Source organism: Pteropus alecto, unplaced genomic scaffold (genome assembly GCF_000325575.1).
Source record: "Pteropus alecto unplaced genomic scaffold, ASM32557v1 scaffold155, whole genome shotgun sequence".
In the NCBI taxonomy this organism is placed as follows: Eukaryota; Metazoa; Chordata; class Mammalia; order Chiroptera; family Pteropodidae; genus Pteropus; species Pteropus alecto.
In genome coordinates this window covers 13627182-13638669 of record NW_006438113.1, presented here as the reverse complement: position 1 = coordinate 13638669, position 11488 = coordinate 13627182, and the positions used below count along the sequence as shown (strand labels likewise).

General features: G+C 36.0%; 1 protein-coding gene and 2 pseudogenes across 1 annotated transcript in view; 1 reads left to right on the top strand and 2 right to left on the bottom strand.

Moving 5' to 3' along the window:
* Positions 1–11488, bottom strand: part of PPA1 (pyrophosphatase (inorganic) 1) — a 39137-nt gene that overhangs the window by 16920 nt on the left and 10729 nt on the right. The window contains exons 3-6 of the mRNA XM_006915550.3: positions 9569–9622; positions 8600–8719; positions 6438–6524; positions 5437–5563 (exon numbers count right to left, since the gene is read on the bottom strand). Coding sequence (XP_006915612.1) covers positions 5437–5563; positions 6438–6524; positions 8600–8719; positions 9569–9622 — 388 coding nt within the window. The remainder of the gene's footprint in view (positions 1–5436; positions 5564–6437; positions 6525–8599; positions 8720–9568; positions 9623–11488) is intronic.
* On the bottom strand, positions 678–3236 carry LOC112482667 (annotated as a pseudogene).
* LOC112482685 lies at positions 6972–7090 on the top strand (annotated as a pseudogene).

Genomic DNA, 11488 nt, shown 5'->3' with positions numbered 1-11488 from the left:
GAGATGAAATACTGCCATTTGCAACAACATGGATGGACCTCGAGATAATCATGCTAAGTGAAATAAGCGAGACAGAAAAAGTTGAAAATCAGATGATATAATTTATATGTGGGATATAAACCTAAAAGCAACAAATGAACAGGACAAACAGAGACTCAGGGACATGGACAATGGACTAGTGGTTACCAGAGGGTAGGGGGTGAGGGAGGAGGGGACAGGTAGACGGGGTAAAGGAGGTCAATACAGAGGGGTAGGGGGAGGGTGAAGTGGGTAAAGGGGATCAAATATATGGTAGCTGAAGGAAACTGGACTTTGGGTGGTAATCACACATAGAATATATAGATGTCGAATTACAGTGTACACCTGAAAATTATATAATTGTATTAACCAATAAACATAATTAAAAATAAAATATATAAAACTGAGAACAGTTTTTCTATGCTAACAGCTTAATATTTAAGTTCCTGTAATAATTTGATTCTGGTCCAATTTTAACAATTGGACTTAGAAGCAATCTATTTTTATCTATTCAATGAATTTAGTGAATACATCATTAAGCCAATTTCTGGCATTATGAAGAAATATTAAGAAAAATTAGAAAATTTGTTACACTGAGGATACAACAAAGGGAAGAGCAGAGCTCCTCTTTTTTCTCTCCCTTCCCCTTACTTATTTTTTTAAAGCTTGGTGTCATATATTTTAGAGAGCATAAAGTATACATTCTCATAGAGATAGTAGTTCAAAAGTTGCCTGGTCTTCAGAAACAACTGGCTAGATAAAAACTTGTGCATTCTGGATAGGGGTTTAGCACCTGTCTGTTGGTTAAGCAATCTGTCTCTGGTTTGGCATCTGCCTCTGTGGTGGGCTGTTTCCTGAGCCTTTGCTTCTGTCTTAACTGAGGAGGTCCACTTTACAGATCTTTCTGCTGTCAGAATTTCCTGAATTTTTCTCTAGGCAACCTGGCAAGCATAGAAGTGACCAGTTATTTTGACCATCACTTGATTGTTCTCGTCAAGGTCTGGTCATGAGGGACAACTTCTGTTTCTGACAAATTTTTGAGCTCATCCATCGTTTTGCCTCCTTTCCCAAAAACCCTGCCAGCAACAAAGGATGGCACTATGATATGACCTTCAAGTTTCACCTCTTCTTTAGGACTAACAAAGTTTTCTTTTTCTTAATTTTTCCATAAATTCTTCCATGAGCCTTGAACTGAGCTTCTGAAGGCCATCACTATCCTCACTAACATCTGGTGCTTCAGCTCGAGCGATCTTAAGTTCCTGCAAAGCAAGAAAGCTGTTTGATGTCCTGCTCCAGCTTGCCAATAAATGTCACCTACAGATAAGGCTGGGATAAATAGATGAAGTCTGAATGCTCAAACCGTAAGGAGGAATCATAGCTGAAGGGGGCCCTGATGTGGGAGGTGGCATCCCTGAAGTGGATTTAATCCAGCATTCAGATTTAATTCAGGAATTAAATGTACTTGAAGATTCATAGAAGCAATTTCATTTTCATAAGACTCCCTGATTTCCTTCATTACCTCTTCCTCAGCTTTGGCACATGTTTCAACATTGTCTTTAACTGTAATGCTGTAGTTATATAGCATCAATTTCTACAGTGGAAGTATCATGATGTCTTGCTCAATTTTCTTAAGGTGTCTTCTCTTCCTTGCCAATAAGACAGCCTATTAAGTTATGGGCTAAAATCTTCAAGAGACTCTCCTCTATGAATTTATCTTGAGCTTCCTTATGCATAATCTCCAGAATAGATTTATAAGCCACAGAGGTACCCTAAGGGTTACAGAGGATAGTAATTGACTTCTCAGAAGCACTTGCATTCTCTTTACAATGGACATCGGTTTTAGACTGTTTGGTGATGTTCTAAATGGTGGAACCTTCTTTTTCTATGATGGCCCCTATGTATTGGGTGGGAGCCAGAAGGTGTAGAGGCAAGCCACAGTTTCTGCTTGAACACCAATCCTGAAGACCCCTACATCAATGAGCCCCTCTGCCCAATCCCATGGAGACGTTGGAGCTGCTGTGAGGGGCTCTGCTAGGTAGCCATTCATCAGAGATACAGGCCACTTTCAATGTGAAGTTCTCCAACTGGAATCCAGTCAGTTTGTTTAAAGCTTGTCTAGCTTGGTTCTTACTGGATTAGGTTACGTTTATGACTGCAGTTTCCGAGTCAGTGTTCACTTGCTCACAGCTTTCCACCACTCACTACCGGACTAATAAACTATCCAGCATCTCGAAGTGTGCTGTATCTTTTATGTCTGAAACAGAAAGTGCAACACTATCACAAATATTCAGTGCAATCCTCTCTTCATTCTGGATACAGGGGATCTCAAGCTCTGTGAAGTACTGCTATAATATTCCCCAACTGAGGGGTAGCTTAATGCAGAAAAGCAACATTCCTTCCACATTCCCAAGACTCCAGTAACCAGGAACTAAGCTTGGTCTGAACCAAACTCAACAATGCCCCTTCCTGAAAGGTTACCGCCCAGCTCTACTCCCAGTCAGAGCTGGGCCAGCCTGCCAAGTATCAAATCGCTTCCCAGGCCTGCTCCCCTGTTTAGTTACCGCAAGCCCCTAGAACAGTTTCAGATTTACAGAAAAGATACTTATATTTGTCACAATTAATAAACCAATAGTGACACATTATTATTAAGTCCTTTTTCTATTCCAGGATCCCATCCAGGATGCCATACTATGTTTAGTGGTCATGACTCCTCAGGCTCCTCTTTCCTATGACAGTTTCTCAAACTTGTTTTTGACAACCTTGATTATTTTAAGGGGTGCTGGTCAGGCATTTTGTAAGATGCCGCCCTATTGGGATTGTCTTTTCTTTTTCTCAAGATCAGACTAGGGTAATGGGTTTGGGGGAGAAAGACCACAGAGGTCAAATATTATTAAAAACACATCATTTCAAGAGTATATGCTCTTAAGATGACTCATCTCTGTTGATGTTGACCTTGGTAACCTGGCTGAGGTAGTGTTTGTTAGGTTTCTCAGCTGTCAAGCAAGTTATTCTTTCCGACCCCCTTTTCCATATTGGACTCTTTTGAAGGAAGTCACTGTGCATAGCCCATAATTCAGGAATGGGGAGTATGTGCCACCTCCTTGAGGGTGAAAATATTTATATAAATTATTTAGAATTCTTCTGCATGGGAACTTGACTATTCTTCCCCATTTATTTATTTATTCAATCACTTATTTATGTCAGTATGGACTCACGGATATTTTATTCTTTGGATTATGATCTAATATTACTTTCTTTTTTTGCTCAAATTGTTTCAGCTTTGCCCCTTCTTTAATTCCACCCCCCACCCTTTCTTTTTTTGCTCAAATTGTTTCAGCTTTGCCCTCTCTTTAATCCACCCCCCACCCACTTCCACCCCTGACCTATGGATGTTGCCGTTTCCCCTTAAGAACTGGATCTCTGAAGGTGGGGTGTTTCCTCCCACACACTCACGGCATGTACCCGGGGCCAGGCTCACTCGGGAGTCCTAGTGCACCTGGGGCCTGGCACACCTGGGGTATGGTCCATGGCTCCACCTGGGGCGTGAACCCAGGACCTCCTGTGTGTAAAGAAGACATGCTAACCACTACACCATGGAGCCACCCAAAAAGTGTAATTAAGATGTTTTTTAAAAAAAGCACTTTATTATTTTCTGGACTATACTCCAGGCTTATTTTATATAGTCCCCACCCTAACCATAAAAATCAGCTATTTCTCCAAGGAGCCTTGATTCCTTTTATTGAAGAATAGCATTAGAAACTAAACCAAGATCTGGATGCTAGATGTGCTCATTGCTTCTGAAAGGGTCTTTTAGGCCCTCTCAGCTTATAGAGCAAAAAAAAAAAAGTGTGTACCCTAACCCTGTATATACACATATCTAAAAATATTCCTATATGTATCCACCTGTATCTCACTAGTAAAATTAAACAGTTCTTACTGATACCTCCAACTATCCATTACCACATGGCTCATTCTAGCTCTCTCTCTTGCTTATCTATAACTTCCCACTCCAACAGTGAGAAATCTAGCCCCCACCATCTGCCATCCATTTACTTAACTGTTCAAATCCAGTATACATATATAGGAGTTTCAGAATTGTTAACCTATACTCCATTAAAAGATTTTATTATAGAATGACTATAATAAAAAAGATTAATGACAAGTGTTGGCAAGGAAGTAGAAAAATCAAAACTCTTATGCACTGCTGGCAGGACTGTAAAACAGAGCAGCTTGCTTTGGAAAAAAGTTTGGCAGTTCCTCGAAAGCTTAAACCTAAGAGCTACCATATGACTCAGCAACTCCACTCCTAGGTATATTCACCCAAGAGCATTAAAAACATGCGTCCATACAAAAACTTGTACAGGAATATTCACAGCAGCAGTATTATTCCTAATAGCCAAAAACAAACCAAATGTCCATCAACAGATGAATGGATAAACAAAATGTGATATATATCCATACAATGGAGTAGTATTCAGCCATAAAAAGGAACGAGTACTAATACATGCTACAACATGGATGAACCTAGAAAATATTATGCTAAGAAACCAGACACAAAAGGCCACATATTTTATGATTCCACACATACGAAATACCCATATTTGCAGTTGTCAGGGCTTTGGAAGGAGGAACGAATAGGGAGTGACTGCTTAAAGGTAGAAAGTTTCCTTTTGGGGTGATGAAAATGTTCTGGAACTAGGTAGTGGTGATAGTTGCATGAAAATGTGAATGTACTAAATGCCACCGAAATCTGACTCTAAAACAGTTAAAATGGTTAATTTTGTGTTACATTAATTTTACTGCCAAAAAAAGAATGAAATAATGATATATGTTACAATGTAGATGAACGTTGAAAACATTATGCTAAGTGAAAGAAGCCAGACATATCATATGAACTCATTTATGTGAAATGTTCAGACTAGGCAAATCCACAGAGACAAACAATAGATTAGTGGCTGCTGGGGACTGAGGGAAGTGGAAATAGGGCATGACTGCTAATGGATGTGGGTGGGGTTTTCTGTTGGAATGGTAAAAATATTCTGGAATTAATGGTTGTGATGGTTGCACAATCTAGTGAATATATTAGAAACCATAGGATTGTACACTTTAAAATGGTGACTTTTATGGTATGTAGATTATATCTCAAAATAAATAAATAGAACAACGGAGTAGGAGTATGTGAGAAAAGAGAGGAAAAAAAAGAGTAAACACAAACTACCAGATTTTTCTTTCCTGGAATGAAGGGGAAAGTTTACTAATTATAGAAGTTCAGTATTAGAAATAACAATCCTTTGTCAAATGTTTTGCTCTGCCATTCTTTTAACAGTTTGTAGGCATGAGCTTACAGTTATATCATTACAGGTTAAGTGGGGCATCAGATTTCGATACAAAGACTTCAGACTCTTCAAATTTTCTTACCATTATAATTGGCTGCATCAGGATCATCCACATTAATGGCAATGACTTTCCAGTCAGTTTCCCCTTCATCGATCATAGCCAATATGCCTAGAACTTTCACCCTGATTATTTCACCTCTTGCACATACCTGAAAGTCAATAACCACAGTCAAGACAACACTACAGAACAAAATTTTGGAAGAAAAGCTTTACTTGGTGGATAACAGGAAATAAAGAAGATGCCAAGTTTCTGCAAACTTACCTTAGGATTGTTCCTATAAGCAATTTTTAAAAAGCTAACCAAGTAAATGCCTATCAGTTTTACTTACAGGTCCTAAGAAAATCAGTGACATAGTTCAGGGTAACTAATATCTTTTAAGCTGTCATTGATTATGCCAAAAATAAACCCTCCGTAATTTGTTTCAAATACATATTTTAATATGCTTTCTTTACCTTTTATTTTATAGAAGCCGCTGAGTTACACAAGTCATACAATATGACTGAACTTTATGACTTAAGAAACTGAATGATAACTTTCTTTCCAGTTGTTTACTATTTCTCTCTGCCTGAGAAAGATCGTAAAAATATACAACCATAGACGCCTAGGGCAGACCTACTTTAGATAGAGGAATCCCTGCCATAAATCTCCAACTTCTGAGGTTATTTGGCTTCAGTGATCAATTCACTGATCACTCTAAACCATTAAGCAAGGTTTTCCTTATATTGAGATGAATTTTGCCTCCTGGTACCCTTCACCTATTGACCAATCATCTGCCTTCTAAAGCAGCACAGAACATGTCCACTTCTTCCAAATATGTGTATAGTCATATACTCATATATGCATTTTTTTCTAGGTTAGGTTTAACTGTACAAATTATAATACACAAATGCTTAAAATGAAATGGAAGCTTCTAATCACCCAAAGTAATGTTATTATTCACAATGTTTTTTTAAAGTATGAACTTTGTATATTTCATTAATATCATCTTAAACACTAAAGAAAAATATTTCAGATTCTATTACCTTGCTTCCAATTTCACACACATCAATTGGGTCGTTATCGCCACAACAGCCAGTGTGTTTGTCATTGTGTCCTGGGTATTCCCAAGTCTAAAAAAAAAAGACTTATTAGAGCATATCACTCCTATACATGCTACTGACAAAGTAGATCACATTGACATTAAAAGATAACATCCCAGGAGTCTTTCTGCAAAAAAATACTTATCTTCAGCTATTTTTTCTCATTTAAAAAATTCTTTATTTGCATCTAAGAATCTTAACTACACACAATAATTTTAATTAAATGCCAGGGCCCCTATTATGCATGGAACACTAACCTAAATTTATGTTTTAGAATGAATAATGATCCTATTTAAAACAAAAAAACACTCACCTACTGAGACAAATGCAAACAGATATAGATCCAAATATTTACTTTAAATATATATTAAAAGGAAATTGCTTCGAAGAATTCTTTGTACTTACAATCTGCTACTAACTACATTTTCTTTAAAATAAATGTCCAAAGAGGTAGGTTGGCAATAATATTAAAACAGAGTCTACGGCTATGCCACCCTGAACAAGCCCCATCCCGTCTGATGTCGGAAGCTAAGCAGGGTCAGGCCTGGTTAGTACTTGGATGGGAGACCACCTAGGAAGACCAGGTGCTGTAGGCATAAAAAATTAAAAAATAAGGGATCGTAAGCTGACAAGGTCCTTGCAATCAGTGAGGTCAACCAAGGGTTTCCTTGCCTAAAAAAAAAGGAAAGAAAAGAAAACAGAAACTAATGTGTTCTGATGGTAAAAGTATCATCGCTGACCAAGAGCCAAGATTGAAAAGTTTAATCAGGATTTTCTGAAGCTTTAAATTGCTGGTTTTCTTTCCTGCTAAGTTGTAAGACAGAAAGAATCCTTACAAAGCGTCTCATAAAAAAACAGATGGCCTATGTTTGCCAAGAAGTCAAGCTTAAAATGTAGCTGTTGTTTTGGCTCATTTCTTCCCCAATCCAGAACATATTTCTTGGATTTGTTTGCCTACTCAGCTGGAGTAAAGGCAAAAAAGATAAAAGTGAAGGATGAAAAAGGAAGACCGGATCCAACAAAGCCAGATCCAACCTACAGAAGAATAAGAATTTCAGCAATGTTTTCCCAGAAGGATGATATTTCAAGGCTAAATACTAGGTCAACTGAAGTACAAGGTAAAATGCTATAATTAAGGCAGACAAACAACTTTGTAATTACCTCACAAGCTAAATGAATTTGACCTATGATTTTGTAACCTAGTTTCACAGTAGATTCTATTTAATAGGCTTAATGGTTAATAAAAACAAAGCATTTATCAACAAGAAAAAAATATATTGAATATTTTGTGTAAAAATCGTTAAGTGCCATAGCATTGACCTAGCCAAATCAGAATTAAATCTGTCATTTACTCATAATAGACATGATTCTAGAGATTTTTCAAATGTTACATAAGGTCCTACTACACACTGGCATTGTGCTGGGATTAAATTGGTAAACAATTTATACTCCACCACCCACAGATAAATTGGTAAATAATTTATACCTCACAGATACCATATCACCACCACCTCCTCAAAGGACTGTTTAGGAAATCAGAATCTCTTTCTTACTTTACCACAGAGAGCTCAGCTTTAAGAAGGAATCAGGACTCAACATAAAGATCAACAGCTGTGAGAACTAGGCACTTTATTCCTCACAAAAGCCATATGAGCTAAGTACTATTAATATCTCAGGAGGAGACAGTCATGTCTTGGGGAGGAAGAAGCAGAGGCAAATTAAGTAACTTAAGAAGTGGCGGCCTTGGGATTTGAACCCTAGTCTGCCTGGTGCTAAAAACAGTCTATATCGTTTCTCTTAATAGATTTGTCACTCATTCTATAAAAAAAGAATGTGTATAGTATATAACTAGTCCACATATATAGGAAGAAAAATATTTCAGAAAAGAACAAACTTTCAAATGCGAACTTAAACATTGTAAATATCTTTATCTTGAAAATAAGTTATTGAAAAAAGTATTAAAATGAGTTAATTACTCCTTATGTTTTAAAAATCTATTACAGCAAAAACTTTCTGAGGGTGTTTAAATCTTTTTTACTAACAGTAGGTTAATTTTTTTTTTTTTAGCTAAAAAGTACATTTCTAGCAATTGCACAGAGACATACCTGAGGGATGGCACCATAGTTCCAGATATATCCTTTATAAGGGAACAAATTTGCAACATAACGAAGTTTTCCTTTTTTCACATCTTGTTTAATTGGGTTTAAAGGGTCCTTTGTAGCAATCTGAAATAAAAAATTTCAAATCATTGTATATCTGGATGTGAAATACTATTCAAATAAAGATTTGAGGTAATTAATTATGGAATGTACGTCCCCTAGTTCCACTTTAATGATATATTTTACTGCTAACATTTTTATAATTTGAAATAAGTCTCTCCATAATCAGCCTTTAAGTGGAAAACATCTGAAGTCTACAGGCACTACCAAGAAGGCAAAAGGAACATTTACTAATTCCAGAAAGCAAAACTAAACTTACCTGGAATAAATCTTAACATTCGAGAAGTAAGATTTTTATTAAAAAGACAAAATAAATATTATCCAACTTCAGCTTTCCTTTCAAGGACTTAAAAATTATTCAATTATTTAAGTGTCTATTACATGAGAAGTATAATTACCGCCGAAAAGCTTAAGTAATATAAAACACATAATAAATACCCACTAACAGAAAGCCAAATATCTTGGGTGTCATCAAGAGGAAATTAACAAAATGCAACAGAAATTCCAATAAGATCATTTGTTGGGGTGACTAAGGAAAGCCCATTGGCCCTATGGAGGAGTCAATGATGGATTTAAGAACAAGACAGGAGAAAAAGGTAATTCCAGGCTTTGGGAACTCCAGAAGCAAAGATGTGGGGAAGGAAAGTCTGTAACAAATTTGCCAATTCTAAATGGCTGAGTTTAGCTGGAGCACAGAGGAAAGAATGGCAGGCGATGGGAGATGCAATTGGAAAGTAGATTAGGACTAGAAAGAGGAAAACTTTGAACTTCAGCTGTTTAACCCTTGGGCGAATCAGTGTGGCTAGATTAAAACTAATATCCTACATCTGACTATCAATGTAAAGTGAAACATACCTCCATTTTTGCATTGGACCAGCGTGGTACTTCAACTACCATGTGGAACGCATCCTGAAAAAGAGAGAAATTGAGCTGGTCACAGGAGCTAATTTGTTTTCTTCAATGAGCATGCCCTAGTTCCTCCAAAGCTAAAATGCTCATTATATCAAATCTTTGAAGTCAGTGGACTTTCAATAAAATGCATCAAAAAATAAGACTGATGGATGAAGAGATAAAACAAATATAGCAAAATATTATTCTGCAAAAATACCGAAGAACCAAGGCTGTGGGTATATGGTTGTTCATGGTATAATTCTTCAAACATTTTGGGATTTTTAAAAATTTTCTTAATAAAAGTTGGGGTGTGTGTGGAAAGAACGTTTCTGTAAAGAAAGAAAACAGTTCTTAAACATAATAGAACTTGTATCTCTGAGAAAGGCCATCTTCAAAGCAAGCATCTCCAAAGGCTACTCATTCCCTCCAGTGACGCTACAATTACTTAAAATGTTTTTGGATCACCTAGTTCAGAGGTGGTTTACAAGACAAATCCCAAATCAGTTTAATTACTTTGTCATACTTCCACTTTAGTCTCGAATAAAATTAATCAGCTTGATTACCCAAAATGTTTTCTCAATTTGGCTGTTTTTAAAAATCACGTACTCTTCAAAAGGACAAGAAGTTTAACAATGAAGATAAAATATGTTCCAAAAATATTTTAACCAAAGACAGTTCTAGTGCAATTAATTTACAGCCTTAAACCGACTACTTTGAAACAAATGATATATTTTTAAAAATTACCAAGTGCTTATTGTTTAAAAACACAATGAAAGAAAATATGACTGCCATCTCATTTTGCATACCCAAATCAAATATAGGGTCTCTAATTGACATAAGGTCACTAATTAAAACAGCTTTAAGGAGTCAGAAAATTATTTTCACCAAAGAATAAAACTTTAAATGCAGTTAATTGTTCAGTTTATAGCCTCTACAAAGGGCACACATGAAGCCAAATCTGCAATTACTGTATTATAAAATGTACATTTCTAAAAGCTGATTTAAAATGAAAATTACTTAGTTACACAAGTTTTTAGAATTACTTACTTTGTAAAAACACACACACACACACACACATACTGATAAACTACAAGGGAATATAAGTCAAAGGTTTCAAGCCAAAATTACCTTGTGGCTACTTTTAACAAGCAGAAAAGCTACACAGATTTATATTCAAGAGTGTAAAACTTCTGTCACTCATTTAAGTTCTTGGTCAAACCAAGGGAGACTAAAAGTATTCTATGAGTTCCTTCTCCAGGCCTCCTGATGCTTACTTGCTAACAACATATAAACCACAAAGAATGGAGATATTTAAATCCACTGCTCTATCTTTGTAAAGTAATAACTGGATGATTTTAGAAAACGTAACACTAATTTTTCAGGGTAGAAACCTCACATCCAATTTTCGATTAAATTTCATTCTACTCACTATAAGTTTTTAATAACTGCATCTATCTAGTACCATACTCTGGTAATAAAAAGATCCGGATATCTATTATACTAGAACAGAATCAGGTCTTTTAAAGTTTTCAGCAGCAATATCCTAAAGATTCACAAGATGGAGCAGTTACTACATGAAAGATTAACTGAAATGTGAAAACCGAGATTGGATATTTTAAAGAAAATGTTACTAAACAAATACACTGCCTCAAGAAAAAATGTGGTAAATAGTGGAAATCACTAATTGAACACTTCAGTAGAATTAAATAATAAATACATACAGATCTCAAAACCACATTACCTAATATTACAAACCTGTATAGCTAATAATTAAAAGCCAAAAGTGAAACAAAAAAAACCCCACATTAGCTGGGCCAAAACTAGCAAGGAGTATCTTGCAAGGAGCCATATATCCAATTTATTCATTTTTTTTCAACAAATATT